Here is a 20,738-nt window from a genome sequence, read left to right as displayed (position 1 = left end):
TAAAACCACTACCTACACACTTTTACTACACCTCTTCATCATTCATTCATATTTTTTTGAATTTTAAAAACAATTACAACAAATCATCATCATCATCATCATCGATCATTAGAATAATTATCCAAATTTTTATTACTACTATTACAAAAACTTAATATTATTATTATTATTATTATTTGTAATATTTAAATTAATTTCCAGTTTTTAGAGGAGGTTAAATATTTCTTTTCTACTTTTTTTTTTTTAAAAATTATACCACCATGGCAACCCAATCATCATCATCATCATCATCAGATGTCATAGTAGTATCACACAGAAGGGCTACATCGTTAATTAATAAGCTCACAAATAATCATTTCATAGGCATAAAATCGGCATCCTCCTCATCCACATCATCACAATCAAACAATTTTACAAATGAATCAACTACAACAACAACAACTACAACTACAACTACAACTATTGTAAATAATAATAATAATCAAAATAATAATCAAAATAATGGTAATTTATTTTTAATGATATTTAGAATTGGATATTTAAGAAAAAGATTATTGGAAAATATCAATTTAATTCATCGATGTGTTTATGGTAATAGTTTGGTATTTCAAAATACTCGTCGATACAATCAAATATTTGATGTTGGTTGGATGATTGACAACAAGTATTACCATCTATTAGGGTTAAAACTAAAAGATGTCATTGACAAGAAAACTATAGGCAGCCAGTGTAGTAATAATAATGATGCACCAACCTACTTGCATCTAACCTCAGAGACCATCATCAACAAAACGACTCGAGTTCCATTAAACGTATTCAAAATGTTTTTCCAATTGTTTGATCGATCCTATTCTCTATCAAATCCACATCGTGTAGCCATTCTACTCCAATACGCTTGTTATTATAATAATACAGATGTTGCTTTATTCCTTTTTAATTATTCAACTTCCAATAATAATAATCAAAACTCTAATAATTTAAAATTAAAACCAACAGAATTAATAACAAGTACAACATTGGATATGGTTATAAAGAATGGTAATTTCTATTTATTACAACATTTTCATACCTATTTAATTAATTCAACAAAGAATAATAATGTATTAAATATTCATCACAACAACAACAACAACAATAATAATCAAAATAATAATATGAATAATAATAATTTTGGCTCAAAACAATTAAAAAGAACAAAAACCATTCAAACCATTTATAATTATCAAAGACAAGATGAAGATTTGAAAAAGATATTTGATAATATTGGTAATAATATGATATTTAATCATCAACATAGTCATCAAAGCCAACAACAACAACATGGCAGACTGCAACTACCACACAACCAAGCCAACTATCTACAGGTTGTCAAGTACTTGTCGTACCATTGTAACAAGGATTTCAGTATAACTCATATCAAAGAGGCAATTGGTCACGGTTACATTGAAGTGGTTGACTTTATGCTCAGTACTATTGGTCCAAGACGATGCCAGGAACTCAAACAAGATCCATCAGTCGTCACACTCATCTGTCATCAAGGTCACGGTGGGATATTTGACCGTCTGTGCAAAGACGACCTTGTTGATTGGGAAAAGGTTTCAGGTATCTTTGATGCTGCTGTCAAGGGTGGCTCCATGTATATTTGTTACTCGATCTTGTTGGGTGGAAAGTTCTCAGTCTCTACCACCTCCAACAATAGTCCAAGTCTCTTGTCTGCCTGTCCGGCTCCACAACCATCGATTCTGCCATCGACCAACTCGACCAAACCACTACGTGATTTTGTACCATCACCCAAACAACTCCGAAACTTGGGTGTCCGTGCCATCAAGATTGACAATCTCTCTGTCATTCAATTTATCAACACTCGGTATCACGCTCAATTAAACTCTAATTCATTTGGAAATTTGGCATTCAAAGAATGGGTTGAACGTGCAGCTCAATACAATCGTCTAGATATTCTTGAATATCTTTTAAATCATTTACAATTTCCTTATTTTGATAATTTTCAAAAAGAACAACAGGAAACAAATGAAACAACAAATGAAACAACAAACATCAATCCAACTACAACAACAATACCTACTACTTCTTTAAAGAATAATTGCGATATAATAGTTTATTTAAATATGGAAATTACATGTTTAAAAGGAAATTTGAAGGCAATGAAAATGATTGATCAAAGATTTTTGACTGCACAATGGTCAACGAGATGTATGGAAGCTGCAACTACTGGAGGTAATTTAGAGGTTTTGGATCATTTAATGGTTAGACATCCAGAATGTTGTGTGAAAGTTGATGCAACTAGTGCAGCTGTTCGAAGTCATGATATTCGTGTGTTGGAGTTTTTGTTGGAGAATAATCAGAGATGTACCAATTTGTCTGCTCTTGCAGCAGCAGCTGAATTGGGGTCATTTAAAATGGCCAGTTTTATATTTGACAATAATATGATTGATGATAATGTATGGCGTACTATTACTCATCGTCAGGTAGATTCACTCATCTCCAACGTTATCCAATCTGGTAATGCAGAGTTGGTCAAATTGTTTATTCAACAATTACTTGTCAATCAAAAACACTATCCATCTCCCCCAACAACTGGCTCAACCAATAATAGTCAACAAGGTATTAATATCTATCACTCTAATATTCTATCGTATATGGCAACTCATAATCGAATTGATTTGTTGGATTATATTAGACAAAGTGATTCAACATTTGCTTCTTCCACCAAATCACAATCATCTTCATACTCTTCATCAATGTCATCTTCTATTTCACCATCTTCTTCCTTACCATCTTTAACTTCTACCATATCATTTTCATCATCTTCTTCATCAATCAATGATAGTTTAAATAATATTTTAAATCAAAATATTAATAATAATACCAATAATAATAATAATCAAAAGAACAAAACATTGGAAAATATGTTGGTTACAACAATGTCGGTTGGAAAAGCAAGAGATGCAGCAATTAAAAGTGGAGCTACTCTTGTTATTGAATGGTTACATTTACATTATTCAAATTTAATGGGTGTAGTCAACCCTAACCCTAATCCATCATCAACACTAATATCAGCGTCACAATTACAACCCAATTCAAATTCTGGGGATCTTTCATTGGATTCTTTGGAAAATATGATTGGAAGAGGAGATTTGACAACTCTAAGATATTTGGTACACAAATATCCATCCGAAAGAAATGATATTATTCGTGTAGCAACTCAACAATCCATAGTATTTGGTTACTTGGAATTATTAAAATATTTATTTAGTAATTTTAGAATCGACATTGAATTGATTTCAACTCTAAAGATTCCAAAATCTTTTAATCATATCAATTCATTTTTAAATCAAGCTAAAATGTATAATCAACAATCAAACCTTTCACAAAAGCAATCAAAATTTGCAAAGGCTCAACAACCACCAAATTTTTTAAATTCAGGCAACAATAGTAATAATAATAGTAATAGTAGAAGAGTTATTAATGAAAATTATAATCAACATGGTTCATCAAATAATAATAATAATGGCAAAAAACAACTTAAAAAACAAAAGTATTTTAAACATTCTATTCAAACTCAAAGTATTGTATACAAGAGAAAATCTTATCAAATTTTCAGATCAAATACCAATCCAATAATCGAATTGGATATTTAAATAATAAAAACATATAGATAGTAACTATGTGATTCCTTTATAATATATTTAATGAATATTTTATTAATATTGAAATGTTTTTTTTGAATTATGTTGGTAAATATTAATTTAACAACATAACTTAAAAATAAGTTATGAATAAAATAATCATTAAATTAATGATGAGATGAGGGTTGTTTGTCTTCAGAGACATCGGGGTTGGCCTTTTCATTGATGTTCATTTGATTCATGCCAGAGGAGATGTCGTTGGTGTTATCGATTGGTGGATCACAAGCAAGACGATGAGTGACTAGTTCGTATTCCTTCTTGTTATTGTTAAAAGTATGGAGAAGTGTTTCGTAGCTTTGAGCTTCGAATTCCTTTTGGAGGATAAATGGAAAGATTATATTTATAATTTCGGCCATTTTGTTGAGACAATTGATAATAGAGTCCGATATTACTTCATCAAAAGTTGCTTGGAAATCTTCGACCAAGATTTTCATCTTGGGTTCTGTAAATTTGTCGCTACCCAATACATAGTTGAACATGTTAGTGATTGACTTTGCGTAGTGTCTAAAACTTTGTCCATCTTTTCTCCATTCGGTTGGTTTCGAGTTCATAAACAGAAATTTTGACCAATTGTGTTCATTTGCATGAGATTGTGTGATATTTAACAAAGCGGCAAGATCCTCCCTTTTAGTGTAATATTCCTTCTTTTTGATTTGCATAGCTCTTGGCGGGCACTTTGTTATGAGTGGACTGCCATCGTAGAAAATAAATCCAATATCTCCATTGCTTTCGAATTTCTTTTTTAGTCCTCTAGTTTGTAAAATATGATAAAGTAGGATAGAGGACTCGGCGTCACCCTTTGCTCTTTTACTTGTATCATGGGATACAAAAGACTCGATAGTTTCCTCGCCCTTGGGCACCAAAATAAGTAAATTTGGTTCGGGGTAGTAAACTCCAAAAGGAATGAATAGGGCTGTGATGATTTTATAGAGTCTATCTATCTTGCTTGCCAATTCATGAGGTGCTCCTCGAAACTCGTATCCTGTTGAGATGACATGAGGAAGTGTGGTTGATTCCTTGATGATTTTGTCATAGACTGAAAAAACACCGTTGAAATCTACGGTGTCTATATCTATAAGAGATATGTAAACAGGACCACCAAGTTCTTGAAACTCATTTACAAAATTTCTTGTGATGCTACTATTCTTGAGGGTTTCTCTTAGTGTTTGGTATGGTACAATCCAATTTCCTTTTTTATCTTTGGTAGATTCCCATAGCTTCTTGATAATTCTGACACCCAATCTCTTGTACGAGTCCTTCACTTTTTCCCAAGCTTCCAATTCTTTTTCAATTCTTCCATCTTTAGCTTCATCGGAACGGCAATTGAGGAGCAAACAGACTCTGATTCGTTGGTGCTGATGATGTTCAGGATCGAGATTCGAGTCCAAAAGTTTGATGAAAGGTTCAACGATGTTGCCCTCAGCTGGTACGTAGGCAATGACATTGATGACATAGTATGGAAGGCGGCCACTATTGCTCAAATCGTTTGAATCTGGAGAAAATACTCGATCTGTGATAGGGACAAACTTTTTCAAGTCTTTTTTTTTTTATCTGTGTTGTTGTTCTCCTCTCTCTTTTCTTCTTCTTTTTGCTTTTTATCTCTTTCTTTATCTTCTACACTCTTTCTAGGTCTTCCTACATTTTTTTTAGGTGGGGTTGTAGTGGTCGTAGTGGTTGTAGTGGTTGTAGTACTATCCATCTTATCTCCTCTCTTCTCGTAACTGTTTTTTTATTTTTTAAAACGATCAATGGGGTGTGATGTTATAGCGTTTTGGGTTTTAATTTAAAAATTAATTTAAAAAATGTTGATTCGATTCAACGAATTTTCTCAATTGCCGACATCCGAGACATTCCTACTACACTTTTTGTTCTGTTTTTTTTTTATTAATATTAATTTATTCCTTTTTATAACTAAATAACATATCATATGCCTTGTATAGAGTTTCATTATTTTGCCAAGCATTTCTTAAAAGTTGATCTCTTTCTTTACATTTATCTTTTGGAGATACTCTAAGGGCACCCATTTTCCTTGCCTTTTCAACCAATTCTGTTGTTTTAATGATTCTTGATTCTTGATAATCGGAAAACAGAGTGGCAATGTTGATATCTATGAGTGATGGTGGTTTATCTGATTGATTTAATTGTAATTTAATTTGATTATATAAATGACCAATATCTTCTACTCCTTGGTTGGCACCTTGACCAATATGAGGTGTTGAGGGATGAGCTGCATCTCCAATTAATGTTACACGTCCAACATTCCATGTCGACAATGCAGGTCGATCATACAGACCAATCTTGAATATCTTGTCACTGGTCGTTACCAACTGCTCGATTGAAAGTTCTGATGATTTAAAAGACATTACTTGTGACTCTTGTTTAATAGATTCCATGTCTTGTGGTTGAAGTGTCTTCCAAGTCTCTGGTGTTTCATTCTCTTCCGGTAGAGTCATTGCCCATGCCAAATGAGTCTTTGAGAGTGGGTAGGTAAGAAAGGAAGCGTTCAAACCAAACACAGTATGGAATACATCACGGTGTCCTATAGGTCTCGGTGATACTCCAATAGTTTGAGTTGTCTTTGTATAGGTTGGTTTCTCTGCTCCAAACAATAAAGATCTTGTCATTGAATGTAATCCATCTGCTCCAATCACCATTCCACCTTTACAACTACTACCATCTTTAAATGTTAATGTGACTAATTCATTCTCAGCTTGACTAATAGCAACCAATGATTTGTTAAAATGGACAAGTATGTTTTCAGATTTCAAACGATTGATGAGGATTGATTGAAGTGCACTTCTTGCAATACCAATATTGACGTATCCATATCTTGGTTTAAACACTGTGCTTGTTTCAAATTCACCAAGTTTGTCACCATCACTGTTACAATTGGTAAATACTTGAATGGGACATCCAACACGTTCAATCTCTTGATAGAGTGAGTGACACAATTCATCGATAATCTTTAATCCGTTTGGAGCAAGATTAATCGATGCACCCTCTGATTGAACGGGATCCAACAAAGAAATTGAACTTGGTTCTTGTCTTCTATCAAACAAGATACAATGCAATCCCAATTTTTTTAATGCCAATGCTAGTATCGGTCCAATTAAACCTACTCCAATGATTATTATTGTTTCTTCTTCTTTCATTCTAACTAACAAAAGTATTATTAAATATGCTATTGACTAGACTAAAGTTACGACTAACGACAATACCGCTAGTCGTATTTAAATACGAGAGATGAAAAAGACAAGAAAGTTGATAAAACAAAAGGAATGACTTTCAGACTACTACATATGTCAAACGAATAGGTTATCACTACTATTGTTATTGTTATTGTTATTGTTGTTGTTGTTGTTGTTGTTGTTGTTAAGAGTAATAATAAATATATACTAATTTCCTCCACAAAAGAGAAACATCCATAATGAATGTATCTATCTACACACACTCACACTCGATCGCAAATCTGTATTTATTTGTTTGTCTTGTGTGACACACTTTTTTTTGGGAGTGATTTAGATATTAATATTTTATTTAATTTTTTTTTTTAAATTGTATTTATTATTTTAGAATTAATCAATCAAGAAGAGAACAACAATTTATTATTATTGTGTTTAAAATAATTGTAAATTTGAATAATCTTTGATATTTCTCTATCCTTTTTTTTTATTAAACTTTATTCTTCTTTATAATTATATAACAAATCATAAGACTTGTATCTGATTTCATTATTTAACCAAGCATTTCTAAAAAGTTGATCTCTTTCTTTACATTTATCTTTTGGAGATACTCTAAGGACACCCATTTTCCTTGCCTTTTCAACCAATTCTGTTGTTTTAATGATTCTTGATTCTTGATAATCGGAAAACAGAGTGGCAATGTTGATATCTTTGAGTGATGGTGTTTTATCTGATTGATTTAATTGTAATTTAATTTGATGACAGAAATAACCGATATCTTCTATTCCTTGATTGGCACCTTGACTAATATGAGGTGTTGATGGGTGTGCTGCATCTCCAATTAATGTTACACGTCCAACATTCCATGTCGACAATGCAGGTCGATCATACAAACCAATCTTGAATATTTTGACACTGGTCGATACCAACTGCTGTATTGAAAGTTCTGGTGATTTAAAAGACATTACTTGTGACTCTTGTTTAATAGAGTCCATGTCTTGTGGTTGAAGTGTTTTCCAAGTCTCTGGTGTTTCATTCTCCTCTGGTAGAGTCATTGCCCATACCAAATGACTCTTTGAGAGTGGGTAGGTAAGAAAACATGCATTTTCACCGAACACTGTGTGTATTACATCACGGTGTCCTATAGGTCTCGGTGATACACCAATAGTCTGAGTTGTCTTTGTATAGGTTGGTTTCTCTGCTCCAAACAATAAAGATCTTGTCATTGAATGTAATCCATCTGCTCCAATCACCATTCCACCTTTACAACTACTACCATCTTTAAATGTTAATGTGACTAATTCATTCTCAGCTTGACTAATAGCAACCAATGATTTGTTAAAATAAACAGGTATGTTATCAGTTTTCAAACGATTGATGAGGATTGATTGAAGTGCACTTCTTGCAATACCAATATTGATGTATCCATATCTTGGTTTAAACACTGTGCTTGTTTCAAATTCACCAAGTTTGTCACCATCACTGTTACAATTGGAGAATATTTGAACAGGGCATCCAACCTGTTCAATCTCTTGATAGAGTGAGTGACACAGTTCATCGATAATCTTTAATCCGTTTGGAGCAATATTAATTGATGCACCCTCTGATTGAACAGGATCCAACAATGAAATTGAACTTGGTTCTTGTCTTCTATCAAACAAGATACAATGCAATCCCAATTTTTTTAATGCCAATGCTAGTATCGGTCCAATTAAACCTACTCCAATGATTATTATTGTTTCTTCTTCTTTCATTCTATTATTTGTTTAAATATATATGTTATATGATATGACCAATTTAAATCCAAAGTATCTTATTTATATATTGTCTTTAAGTGAAATAAACAAGAAAGTAAATGACTTTCAGACTGAATGTATATATATGTCAACACATGATTGGTCTGTTGTTGTTGTTGTTGTTGTTGTTGTTGTTGTTGTTGTTGTTGTTTTAAGAGTAATAAGAGATAATAAACACTAAGAGGAGATAATAAATACTAAGAGAAAAAAACATCATAATGATAATATAATATAGTAAAAACTCGTTTTAGAACTTCTACTCTAAATTTTTTGTGGCACAAGATAAAATACATTTTTTAATATTAATATTTGCAATGACTATTATTATTATTATTTATTAATTATTATTTTATTTTAAATAAGATTCAAATAGATAGAGGTATTAATAATTGTTTATCTAAAACAAAGATTGTATTTTAAAATTAACTAATTATTTGTTGTTTGTTTTTTGAATGAATCAAAAAAGAGAATTATTATTATTATTCTCTATTTTTTTTATTACTTTTATAATTGTTTGTTTGTTTGTTTGTTAAAATAAAATAATATAAAGATGGTACTAATAAATGTTAGAATAGAAAGTGAGACTGTGAAAATAATGGTAAATTTAAATACCCTTTGTTGTTTTGGGTCTAGTTGACTTGGGGTTTGTGGTTGATCTGTTTGGTTGGGTATAAAAGTTTCAATTGATTGTGATAGGATTAGGGATTGTTTGAATTGAGGGATGTATTGGGATACGATGACATTGGCTTGTTGTTTATCGATACTTTCTATTCTTTGCATTGTAAAAGTCTGACGATTATCACTGACGACATTACCAGACTCGATATTAAACAATAGATATTTGTTTGCTATAATCTGGATTAATGGACGACCAACCTTGTTGAATGTATCTTTCCATGTAAATGTATTGAGTCTAGAGTGACCTTGATTATACCCATCAACCAATTGTTCTTTGGTGATTCTATCCTTGTCCAGCGCCGAGGTTGTCCCAAACACATTGGCATCTGGTTGTTCAAATGGTTGGTCATAGTTTAATTGGTATTTTGTGAGTATGCAAAGTTGATTTTCAAGTTTTGAAAAGTTCCAATTTGAAATGGACAAGGTTAGTGTGATACGATGATTGGTAACTGTCATGTTTAGGTATATCTCGACATTGTCGTTATTCGGGTTATGAGAGGCGTCTTTAATCTCGGTGGTTGAGTTGGGGTGGTATTTAAAGAGAACACTGTATGTTTGTGGTTTGGACCAGTCTTGGTCGGGGATAGTTGGCGATACACCTTGGATGTTTGAAATGATCATGTTGGAAGGACTGGGATAAATAGATTTATAGGTCATTGCGTCATAGGTAGTATCACCATACCAACTATCTGAATGAGTCGAGCCGTCAACTTCTTGTATTTGCATTAATGTTGAATTGAGAATATGAAATAGGTTGGAATTAAATTCTTGGTTTGTGTACGACCCATTGATATACAATCGTTGGTTTTGACACTGGAATCCACCATACCCAGAATCTGCATCACACTTGCACGACCCGTCAACTAGATTCATCGATCCGTGTGTACCACAAGAGAGGTAGTCGTCGGTGATAAAAGATTTGAGTATTAGAGGACTAGAGTAATACAACAGTCTTGTCCAATGTTTGGTATACCCATTCACAGTAACAGATAATGACTGTTCACCAGATACCATTGGGTATGAAATATACAAATCATAACAATAGATATAAGTTGGTGACTGAAAGTAAATCCTACAGTCTCTTGGCGCATTGTTACCAATCGATACTTGTACCTTGTCCACTACAGTACTATTCTGTTTAATTAAATCGTATATAGTTGCATTCCCAATATTCCCAAAGTATCCATACATTTCAATCTTTGGTCCAAAATAATCTAAAGAGTATTGAATATTTGTTATAATTGGGAATTCTAAAATAAAAAACAAATAATTAATTAATATTTAATAATATTATTTAATAGTTTACTATTTACTTACGATGTTTAAAATAAATATTAAATGATGATTGATTTCCAATTTTAAAAGGATAGTATCCTTCTAAATATGGTATTCCCATTAAAGTACAACTAAATGATGATGAAGATTGATCTTGGACATTTTTTGAGTTGTTTTCATATTTACAATCAATCCCATTAAACAATATTGGAGAATGAATAGTTTGATTATATTTTTCAGAGATTACAACTTGCAATCCATCATTGATTTGAATTACTTTAATTTTACTTTGATCTATAAAAATTTATAAATAGTTTGTTATTATAATTATGACTGACTATTTAAATTAAAATAGAATGTGGATTACATACCAATTGTTGTTGATTGCACATTTATAAATAGAATTGATAAAATTGATAGATAAATAATAATTATAAAATATTGCTTCATATTATCTCTTTTTTTTTTTTTTAAAACAAACAAATTAATTAATACAACTCATTTTTTTTCTAAATCACTATATTATTATTTGATAATGTAGATGTTGGGTGGGCTCCCTCCCTCGAGTAATATATAATAAATGATGATAAAAATAAAACAATATTATTAATTAATTTTAATGTTGTTGGTTGACTGTCTAGTCTGGGTGGTATCATCATAAAAAAACAAAGATGGTGATCACAATACTCTGTTGTCGACACCACACTACCACATTCAATTCCATTGCCTTGTTGATCCAAAATTCTACGCACACCACACTCTTATACTTACTTACTTTTTCAATCCAGATTAAAAATCATGATTATGGTTGGTGTGGTAGAAAAAAAAACAGTAGTGATAGAATTGTGTATTGAATGTGTGTGTTTAGAGGAAGGATGATCAATCCAATAATACGATTCCATAGTATTGATTGATGAGATCAACCATTTCAAAGTAATCAGATTCTTCATCATTTGAATCTATTTGAGTGTTTGATATTTCAGATTCAATCATTTCTCGAGGAATTAATTTGTTGGCGAGAATGTATTTGACAGAATCATAGCACACTCTTGAATTTATAAATTTCAGTATGGCAGAAACAGTGCATCCTTCAGTTCGATGTTTGTGTAGAAACTCAACAGTTTCAAGATGGGAGTTGTGTGCTGCCGAATCGATGGCATCTGTTGTGCATCCCTCTGTACGATTTGTATGTAGAAACTATAGTTTGGAAAAGAAAATAATTAATTAATAATTAATTAATAATGCAATGGTTCCCCAAAGTAAGTGCAGGTAGATGTTTAAACATACTTTAACCATTTCAAGATGACCTTTTGAGGCTGCCCTGTCCATAGCTTTTGTTGTGCACCCTTCATTACGATTTAAATGTAGAAACTATATAAATATAAATGGAAAGCATTGGATTAATTAATAAATGTTGATATATAAACAAAATGAATATTCATGACATACTTTGACTACTTCAAGTTTACCATTTGCGGCTGCCTTATCCATAGCTTTTGTTGTGCATCCTTCATTACGTTTTAAATGTAGAAACTATTTTATATAAATGAATTAATTTTAATATTATCGTTATTATTATTTTTCATTAACATACTTTGACTACTTCTAGGTTACCATTTGAGGCTGCCCTATCCATTGCTTTGGTACTAATCCACTCTATGGCAAGATTTTCATGTAGGAACTATATATAAATGGAATAAATAGGAAATTAATAAATGTGTTAATACATCTACCAGTATGGTTTCTGCATGCATATTTACTTACTTTTACAATATCTAAATTACCCATAGTGGCTGCATGATTGAATACTTTTTGCAATGTACTTTGTTTCCAAAATGTTGGGAATTGTTGCAAGAGATATTGAATAATATCTAATCGATTATGCTCAATTGCATATTCGAAACCTCTCAAAGAACATGATTGGTTGATTGACATTATAATATCCAAACTACAATTTTTCTCAATGACAAGGTCAACTGCAATCGATGACCATGGTAATGTTTCAGTTGGAGTAATGGAGAGTAGAAACTATAATATAATATAATATAATAAATAATCAAATTAATATAAATAATAAATAATCAAATTAGTGTTCATATTTATATTCATACCTTGATAAGTTCAGGGTTACCACTTTTACATGCATTTACACCAGCAGCTCTAGTAAAACCTTCAGTGCGATTGTGGTAAAGGAAGTTCAAAGTATCCAAATTACCCGTCAAACATGCATTGTCCATTGCCAGAGCTGTAGCTGGTTTCCCTTGTTTGTGAAGGTATTGCACAATTTCGAGAGTCTTTGCATAATCCATCGCTCGATGTGTGCATCCTTCTGTACGATTTTGATCTAACCATTGTACTGTTTCAAAATGACCTTTTGAGGCTGCCCGTCCATAGCATTGGTTGTGCATCCTTCAGTTCGATGGCTATGTAAATACTAAATAAATAGATTAATATATATATATATATTATCCATAATAAATGTAATGTAATTTAAATTGAATTACTCTATTTAACTTACTTTAATAATATCCAAATGACCTTTTGAGGCTGCCCCGTCCATAGCATTGGTTGTGCATCCTTCAGTTCGATAGCTATGTAAATACTAAATAAATAGATTAATAAATATTATCCATAATAAATGTAATGTAATTTAAATTGAATTTCTCTATTTAACTTACTTTAATAATATCAAAATGACCATATGAGGCTGCCCCATTCATTGCTTTAGTTGTGCACCCTTCAGTACGATTTTGATCTAGATACATTACAATATCTAAACTACCTCTTTCCGCGGCAGTATTCATAGCTAGTTTTGAGAACTTTGCTCCTTTGGTTGACAATAGTTGAATGGTTGAAAGGTGTGCAGTTCGGAATATATATTCTTTTAGGTATTCTGGTTGATTTGATACATTTATATTTGGGAATCTTGTAAGAAGGAATGCACATATCTCTGGTGTTCCTTGAGTGATAACATGGTAGATGAAATCATCATGACGATCGTCATCTTGAGGATCGTAATCTGGTGACCATTCCAAGAGATGGAGGAGTGTATCTACCGTTGCATTTTGATGTAAACAGTACTTGCTAATTACGTACATTCTTCTATTCAAAGGTATTTGGTCTCTAGGTGGTAGATAATGTTTGATAAAGTCCCATGGCATTGCATACTTTGTTATCATTCCAAGTTGAGGCAACTCTATAATATCTTTACCGTTACTAGTTGCACACACTGAGATATGGTGTATCATTTTTGCTTGTTTGAATATAGTACGTCTAATATACAATACTCTCATTAAACTTGTAAATGTTGGTCGAGAAGCATCATGATGTATTATGCTCGTCATCAATGGCAGTTGAGTATTATTGTTGTTGTTGTTGTTGTTGTCTTGACAATCATCGTCATGATCTCTCTTTCTCTTTAACAAGATAACTTGTTGTTGTTGTTGTTGGTCTCTCCTCCTCTTCTCATCATGATCATGAGAAGAACTATCCTTTGTTGTTGTTATTTCATGTTTTTCCATCAAGAATAAAGTTATTAAAAAGAAATAATTATATTAAAAGTATACTAGCTATGGATACAAGAACTCTTCTCACAATGTTCCGGAAGTTCTCAAAAAAAAAAAAAAAAAAGAGGCAGAACCGCAAAGACGAGGGGCAGCTCAGAACGAACCACAAAGATACGTACTGGCTTGATTCGTGAACTGCTCAAAAGAGGTGGAGAAATCTAGAAGGACATATGACCGAGTCGTGAACCCCCAACTTCCCTCCCTTTTTAATACATTTATATAGCATCTATGCAATTGAGACAATCATTCAATTCAATTTTGCTTATCTACTTTAAAGTTTACATACACACATAAATATATATATTACATTAATCATGTCTAAAACAATCGGTCTTATTATCGGGTCACAACGTACTGCTCGTGTTGGTGACTCTATTGCTAAATGGTTCGCTCAAACCACTAAACTTGGAAGCAACTCACATTTCAAATATGAAGTTGTTGATTTAGCTGATCACAAATTACCAATGTTGGATGTATGTATAGCTTTAGCTAATGATAGTAGATAGAATACAATCAATCATCAGTATACTGATGATCTATCATATATATATATATTATATTTTTTTATAGGAACCATTACCACCAATGATGTTGAATGGAAAGTATTCATCACCAGTGATTACCAAGTTTAGTGAGACTATTGCATCAAAGGATGGATTCATATTTGTGATTAGTGAATATAATAATTCCTTTCCTGGAAATTTAAAGTGGGTACTAGCTATACTATTATTTAAATAACAAAAAAGTATACTTACTTACAATATATTTAATATAAATATTAATTTATATAGAAATGCTGTAGACCACTTGTTTGGTGAATGGAAAGGTAAGCCATCGGTTGTAGCTAGTTACGGATTCTTTGGTGGTAGTTCGTCCAACGACCAATTCACACAGGTTCTCAACAAGAGTTTCCTTGCTATGCCAGTCACCAACACTCGTCCCAAAATGACGCTGAACAAGACCATGTTTGACGAAGCTGGCAAGTTTAAAGACATCACCACCGACTTTAAACCATTCGAACAATCTGCTATCGATTCTGTCAAAGATCTTGAACAATTATTACAAGATATTGAAACTAAAAAGGTTGTTGAACAAAATGCATCATAAAAATACACACCCTCCATGTACTCAAAAAACAAAATTAAATAAAATTAAAAAAAAAAAGAGAAGTTCGAAAATTCAAACTCTGATCATTGCCATCCTCCTCGTTGCATCATCATTAGTTAACCAAGTATACAATACTTAAATAAAGAGAGGGAGTAGAGAGAGATTAGATAGATAGATATAATCAAGGAAGATGAGTGATAAGAAGAATACTAATACTGCTGCAGCTAAAGAGGATAACTACAAGTATCCACCAGCTCCACCCCCAAGAATCAATCAAGTTCAAGCTGCTCTTCAAGGTAATCAATGTCTTCAACAAGTAGCTATGGGTATGTAAAAATAGAATGATAGAAGATTGAAAGATAGATATGTATTTCATTGTCTAATTGAATGAGCGTTTCTAGGTGGGTTGATGGGAGCTACAGTTGGATCAATGTTTGGTTTAGTGATTGGTATGACTACTTGTTACATGTCAAAGGCACCAAGAACGATGTACTCCAAGATTGCTGGAAAATTCGCACTTCAAATGGGTGGTTTCTTTGGTGGCATTATGTCTATTGGTGGTGCTTTACGTTGTGAAGAAGATGAAACAGAAGATGTAAAATCAAACAACAACAACAAAAATAATATCAACGACGATCTAAACACATATAGTTTTCTAAATTTGTACAGTAATAATAACAATAACAATTCATTAAAAATCAACCATTTCAATACCACCAAATATAACAAATCTTCTCTAAACATCTTGACAGAGGATGAATAATAAAATAATAATAATAATAAAAGGAACAAATAATATTAAATTAACTTAATCTTGAAGGTTTTATTTCTTTACATATTTAAATAATTATTTAATATTATATTTGATATTTGATATTTATATTGATGATTGACTATTCTCAAAGAATGTATCATTATCATAGGATCCATCAAATAAAGTACCAATATCTGCCAATTGTTTTTGTTGTTCTTCTTGTGTAGTAATTGGTTTTTGGAATGGTGGAATTGATAAATCCTCCTCTAATTCCAAACTCTTTGAAGGTTCTTCTGCGGATGTCTCTTCTTCTTCTGTCTCTTGTTCTTTTTTCTTCTTTTCAGCTTCTTCTTCCTCTTTTTGTTGTTGTAGTTTCTTTTTCTTTTCAACTTCTTCTTGTTTTTCTTTTTCTTCTTTTTCTTGTAGTTGTTTTTTCTTTTCAGCTTCTTGTTTTTCATCGATAAAACTATCTGGAACCATACTACTACTACCATCCAAAGAAACTTGTAATTGAGATTGAGATTGTGTTGCAACATTGACAATTGGGATTTTTGGTTGTTGAGGAGATGAAGAAATAGAAGAAGCAGAAGAATGTTGAGATGATTGAGACCCTGTACTTGGTCTACGTTTAATATACGCATTATAATTTTGTAATTCTTCATCAATATTTTCTTCATCATCTTTTTCAATAGTTGGTTTAAGATCTTGTTGTTGTTGATCAAATGAAACTGAATTCAAATCAATCTTATTATTTCCATTATTATTATTACTATCTTTCTTTTTACTATTATTATTATTATTATTTACATTATTATTATTATTATTATTATCTACTTGTTTCTCTTCTTCTTGATTATCATCATTATTATTATCATTAATATCATTTAAATGTGTTTCAGTTTCCTTTAACTTTTGTAATTCTTCTTCATCTTGTTTCATTCTTTCCAATTCTTCTTGTTGTTTTTTCATTTTGTATTTGGCACGACCTTCTTGTTGTTGACGTTCAATTTCCTCCATATCCTCTGGTTTAAACTTTTCTCTAATCTCTGTGATTGCTTCTTGTTCCTCGGCTCTCAATTTCTCCATTTTCTCCATTTGTTTTTTCTTTTGTTGTTGCTTTTGTTCGTTTTCCATTGGATCAATGTATTTCTTTGGTTTAGTGGTCATGTATTTTGTATCCAATATAGAATCTATATTAATTCCATCTCCAAATGTAAATGTTTCTCCTCTATCACTACTATTATCATCACTATCACTATCTTGATTCTTTGATTTCTTCTTTTTTGTTGTTGAAGATGAACTTTCATTCTTTGATTTCTTTTTGTTACTACTTTTAGGAGGAGGAATAGGTTTCTTTTTAGTTACTGGTGTTGTGAATTTTGAGATGGATGGTCCAGCCGGTTCCTTTTCTTTTTTCTTTTTCTTTGGTGTTGAAACTGTTGAACCAGAAGCAGCAGCAGCCTTTTTACCCTTTGCAGGTGTTGGTTTCTTTACATTCTTTTTCTTCTTCTTTCCAGGTTCATAATCTGAATCAGAGTCTGAATAATTTGAATAATCAGACATTGACGACGACGACGACTCTGATTCAGACATTGATTCTGATTCTGATTCAGACTCTGATTCAGATTCTTCCATTTCACTACCACTTGTTGTTGTTGTTGTTGATTCTTGTTGTTTAACTCTTTTAGTTGATTTAGTTGATGTTGGTTGTTTCTTTTTATTTGATAAAGGTGTTGGTCTTTTAACCTTTTTGGCTGGTGATTCTTTTAGTTTTTCTTCTTTATCTTCATCTTCATCTTCACTATCCTTTCTCTTTTTACCTCTTGTTCCCTTTCCCTTTGTTTCTTTCTTTTCTTCTTCTTCACTACTACTACTATCACTTTCACTACTATTATCACTACTATCTTTCTTTGTAGATGATTTCTTTTTACTTTTACTTGGAGTATGAGTTGGTAGTGCTTTACTAACAGGTATCCTCTTTCTTGGTGTATTGACCAACAACTCTGTTGTTGATGCTATTGAATCCTTTTGTAGTGCTCCAATCGCACTAGATGAAGATGATGATTTCTTTTTCGGTCCCATTTACATATACATATACATATACATATGCAATGATTTACTAATCTTAATCTATCTAACCTTTAACAAAAAGAATATTGAATGATGACTATGAGGGGGTTTGAGAGCAGGATTTGAGCATTTATTTTCTTTGGGGGTTTTGAAAATTTTTGGTTGGGAGTACCGCCTCAGAATCTATTTATTTGTAAAACTTATTTCTCTCTATGGTCTTCTTTATTTTTAATTATTCTTTTACCAATCGATAGATCTTTTCATTATCTATCAAATGGTTGCCAAAAAAATTTGCGAGAGATTCACCCTGCTAAAAAGTACTTTCCGTAAAGTCGCCTTTAGCCATGGGCTAAGATGAGGTCTAGAAAGCATTGTTTGGAAAAACAAATGATATAAACAGAAAGAGCACAAAAAGTTGTATCTATTGGTGGCATTGGATCGTCGTTTCAAAGATTATTCAAATAAAAAAAATGGTATTCTTCATAGCCTATCTCATAGTACTATTGTGGGGCCAACATAAAAAACTACGTGCAACATGGATCGATACCTTTGGATTACGATTAATCAAATAAAAAGACAAGCACCAACACAAGAGGTGTAGGCGCCTTGGATCTTCAACATTATATGCACTAGTGTCGGCAGTGTTCAATGTATGCCACATCCAGCAACGCTAGACAAGATGGCTAGTATATTTGGAATGGATCAATAATCAAATAATTCAGAAGTGGTCAATCTCAAAACAATTGTGAATGCTCAAGAGTATTGGTAGCAAAGCCTTTGAACGAAAAGTCCATGTTTCGTTAATCGCTTTTAATTGTTTTACAGTTAACAATTTAAGTTCTGAAATTCTAGTCTTTTCATCATATTGTTCTGTTGATGTAGATGAAGATGATGACGAGGAAGATGATTGGATATTTAACTTTATCTTGGTAGCATTCACCATTCTTTGTTTGAGTTTTACAACTTGAGCTTCTTCTACTCCAACCTCTTTGAAACCACGCTTGATATCGATTTCTTGGCCTACTTTTACCTTTTGAGACAAAAATTTATATGTAAATCTAATGGGATCAAGTTCATAATTAACTTCATGACTGCCCATGTACATCTAAAATAAATGATCAAGTTAAAAATGGTTTCTAGGTAGGATATGATAGGAGGTTAAAACTTACACTTTTTAAATTCTAAATCTTCCTGTTCTGTGAGCTTGGTCTTTTCTGCTTTTGCCTTGAGCACGTCATGTCGATGGCAATATGGACAAGTATCAGTTCTGTTGTTGAAGATCTTGACATCGGCTGGTACAAACTTGTAAAATGTACTGCGATGGATTGGTGTCTTTTCATCCTTGTCCGAACAGTCTTTGTACTTTTTCGCAATGAATTCAACATAATAAGCATATGCCTGTGCAATTGATGGGCACAGTAGCTTTCTTATTGGTGTCGATACTCTTACTGTCTTATTGTTGGCATCCTTTGGTTCTTTGTGCTACATTTTGAAGAAGGTTCTGTAATCGTTGTTTGAGCATAAAATTCTTTAATATCCTCCATTATTTTCTTTTTGTTGGCATCTGTTTTATTGATATCAGATCGTCCCAGAGCCTGGCAGAATTGTGTATACTCCTCTGCTCTAATGTTTCTACCAGGTCCATATTGTTTTGCATGTTTGTTGGCGTTTGAGAATGCACCATTTGCAAATTTGAAACCAAAATCTCTTAGTTGTGAAGCAGTATGAAAAGGTGATACCGATGATAATATTCTTTTAAAGAAAGGAATTAGTATAAATGAACTAGTAATTTTAAATATAATAATATATGCAACTTACTGTGTTTTTGTAAAATGATTCTTTTTCCCATCTTTTGCTTCCTTGTGCATCTTTCTAATGATGTTGAGACAACTATAATCTGTAGCCATAAAAACTGTACCATCGTTGTAGATCTTTTCTCCTTTGGGATCGAGCAACATCTTGATACCTCTTCCATGTTTAGATATGCTGAAACTTCTTAGAACCTCTGATTATAGTTCTTGGTCGCCACCTGTATGTCTATTTAACGTAGATGATATTTGTTTTCTAATGCGTTGAACTTGTCTTAATGGGTATGTTGGTTTAACGCGATTGCCAATGAATGGTTGAAAGAATGCTCCTGTTGGTGGTGTTGTGATTGTTGTTGTTGTTGTTGTTGTTGTTGTTGTTGTTGTTGTTGTTGTTGTTGTTGTTGTTGTTGTTGTTGTTGTTGTTGTTGTTGTTGTTGTTGTTTTTGAGGTGATTGTTGTTGTTGTTCTATATTGGTTGATGTTGATGTTGATGGAGATGCAGTGATAGTTTGGGTTGCTGTACTCATGATTAATATGCTTAAAATATATCTATAATATTGATAATTCATTAATGATTAAAGATATTATCAATTTGATTAAATAATTAAATGTTTATTGATTACTAATGGTTAGAGATAGACATATATCTTTTGAGGGGTAGGTTGCTGACTTAGAGAAAAAAATATTTCAAAAATCTCCTTTTTTTCCTTCAATCAAAATAAACACTCGATCATTTTTTTAATTTTTAATGATTTTGAGATAACAAGTACTAGTCATCTTTTATTTCTATTTTAG

General features: G+C 32.0%; 12 protein-coding genes across 12 annotated transcripts; 3 read left to right on the top strand and 9 right to left on the bottom strand.

Moving 5' to 3' along the window:
• Positions 1 to 260: 260 nt before the first annotated feature.
• On the top strand, positions 261 to 3,659 carry DFA_10367 (uncharacterized protein; the record flags this gene model as incomplete). Its single annotated transcript, XM_004354215.1, has 1 exon — positions 261 to 3,659. One exon carries the CDS (start codon positions 261 to 263, stop codon positions 3,657 to 3,659), a length of 3,399 nt encoding a protein of 1,132 aa, XP_004354267.1.
• Positions 3,660 to 3,814: 155 nt separating this feature from the next.
• On the bottom strand, positions 3,815 to 5,406 carry DFA_10366 (uncharacterized protein; the record flags this gene model as incomplete). The annotated part of the gene is made up of 2 exons (XM_004354214.1): positions 3,815 to 5,233; positions 5,347 to 5,406. 2 exons carry the CDS (start codon positions 5,404 to 5,406, stop codon positions 3,815 to 3,817), a joined length of 1,479 nt encoding a protein of 492 aa, XP_004354266.1.
• Positions 5,407 to 5,602: 196 nt separating this feature from the next.
• DFA_10365 (uncharacterized protein) lies at positions 5,603 to 6,859 on the bottom strand (the record flags this gene model as incomplete). The annotated part of the gene is made up of 1 exon (XM_004354213.1): positions 5,603 to 6,859. One exon carries the CDS (start codon positions 6,857 to 6,859, stop codon positions 5,603 to 5,605), a length of 1,257 nt encoding a protein of 418 aa, XP_004354265.1.
• Positions 6,860 to 7,386: 527 nt separating this feature from the next.
• DFA_10364 (uncharacterized protein) lies at positions 7,387 to 8,643 on the bottom strand (the record flags this gene model as incomplete). The annotated part of the gene is made up of 1 exon (XM_004354212.1): positions 7,387 to 8,643. The coding sequence occupies one exon, from the start codon at positions 8,641 to 8,643 to the stop codon at positions 7,387 to 7,389; it is 1,257 nt and encodes a 418-aa protein (XP_004354264.1).
• Positions 8,644 to 8,702: 59 nt separating this feature from the next.
• Positions 8,703 to 11,140, bottom strand: DFA_10363 (uncharacterized protein; the record flags this gene model as incomplete). The annotated part of the gene is made up of 4 exons (XM_004354211.1): positions 8,703 to 8,882; positions 9,298 to 10,613; positions 10,681 to 10,932; positions 11,134 to 11,140. The coding sequence occupies 4 exons, from the start codon at positions 11,138 to 11,140 to the stop codon at positions 8,703 to 8,705; spliced, it is 1,755 nt and encodes a 584-aa protein (XP_004354263.1).
• A 377-nt stretch (positions 11,141 to 11,517) lies between these two features.
• On the bottom strand, positions 11,518 to 13,046 carry DFA_10362 (uncharacterized protein; the record flags this gene model as incomplete). The annotated part of the gene is made up of 6 exons (XM_004354210.1): positions 11,518 to 11,835; positions 11,926 to 12,009; positions 12,088 to 12,171; positions 12,233 to 12,319; positions 12,403 to 12,666; positions 12,750 to 13,046. 6 exons carry the CDS (start codon positions 13,044 to 13,046, stop codon positions 11,518 to 11,520), a joined length of 1,134 nt encoding a protein of 377 aa, XP_004354262.1.
• Positions 13,047 to 13,147: 101 nt separating this feature from the next.
• On the bottom strand, positions 13,148 to 14,159 carry DFA_10361 (uncharacterized protein; the record flags this gene model as incomplete). Its single annotated transcript, XM_004354209.1, has 2 exons — positions 13,148 to 13,240; positions 13,317 to 14,159. 2 exons carry the CDS (start codon positions 14,157 to 14,159, stop codon positions 13,148 to 13,150), a joined length of 936 nt encoding a protein of 311 aa, XP_004354261.1.
• A 359-nt stretch (positions 14,160 to 14,518) lies between these two features.
• Positions 14,519 to 15,311, top strand: DFA_10360 (uncharacterized protein; the record flags this gene model as incomplete). Its single annotated transcript, XM_004354208.1, has 3 exons — positions 14,519 to 14,677; positions 14,775 to 14,911; positions 14,996 to 15,311. The coding sequence occupies 3 exons, from the start codon at positions 14,519 to 14,521 to the stop codon at positions 15,309 to 15,311; spliced, it is 612 nt and encodes a 203-aa protein (XP_004354260.1).
• Positions 15,312 to 15,501: 190 nt separating this feature from the next.
• romo1 (reactive oxygen species modulator) lies at positions 15,502 to 16,074 on the top strand (the record flags this gene model as incomplete). Its single annotated transcript, XM_004354207.1, has 2 exons — positions 15,502 to 15,637; positions 15,713 to 16,074. 2 exons carry the CDS (start codon positions 15,502 to 15,504, stop codon positions 16,072 to 16,074), a joined length of 498 nt encoding a protein of 165 aa, XP_004354259.1.
• A 114-nt stretch (positions 16,075 to 16,188) lies between these two features.
• Positions 16,189 to 18,147, bottom strand: DFA_10358 (uncharacterized protein; the record flags this gene model as incomplete). Its single annotated transcript, XM_004354206.1, has 1 exon — positions 16,189 to 18,147. One exon carries the CDS (start codon positions 18,145 to 18,147, stop codon positions 16,189 to 16,191), a length of 1,959 nt encoding a protein of 652 aa, XP_004354258.1.
• Positions 18,148 to 18,853: 706 nt separating this feature from the next.
• DFA_10357 (uncharacterized protein) lies at positions 18,854 to 20,042 on the bottom strand (the record flags this gene model as incomplete). Its single annotated transcript, XM_004354205.1, has 4 exons — positions 18,854 to 19,240; positions 19,360 to 19,579; positions 19,750 to 19,917; positions 19,954 to 20,042. 4 exons carry the CDS (start codon positions 20,040 to 20,042, stop codon positions 18,854 to 18,856), a joined length of 864 nt encoding a protein of 287 aa, XP_004354257.1.
• Positions 20,043 to 20,218: 176 nt separating this feature from the next.
• DFA_10356 (uncharacterized protein) lies at positions 20,219 to 20,470 on the bottom strand (the record flags this gene model as incomplete). Its single annotated transcript, XM_004354204.1, has 1 exon — positions 20,219 to 20,470. One exon carries the CDS (start codon positions 20,468 to 20,470, stop codon positions 20,219 to 20,221), a length of 252 nt encoding a protein of 83 aa, XP_004354256.1.
• Between the last annotated feature and the right edge of the window lie 268 nt (positions 20,471 to 20,738).

Source organism: Cavenderia fasciculata (assembly GCF_000203815.1).
Source record: "Cavenderia fasciculata unplaced genomic scaffold Scf_EU5ZYIE02H8LDV-5, whole genome shotgun sequence".
Taxonomy (NCBI): Eukaryota; Evosea; class Eumycetozoa; order Acytosteliales; family Cavenderiaceae; genus Cavenderia; species Cavenderia fasciculata.
Note: the sequence above shows the minus strand (reverse complement) of the source record. Positions and strands in the feature narration are given on the sequence as shown.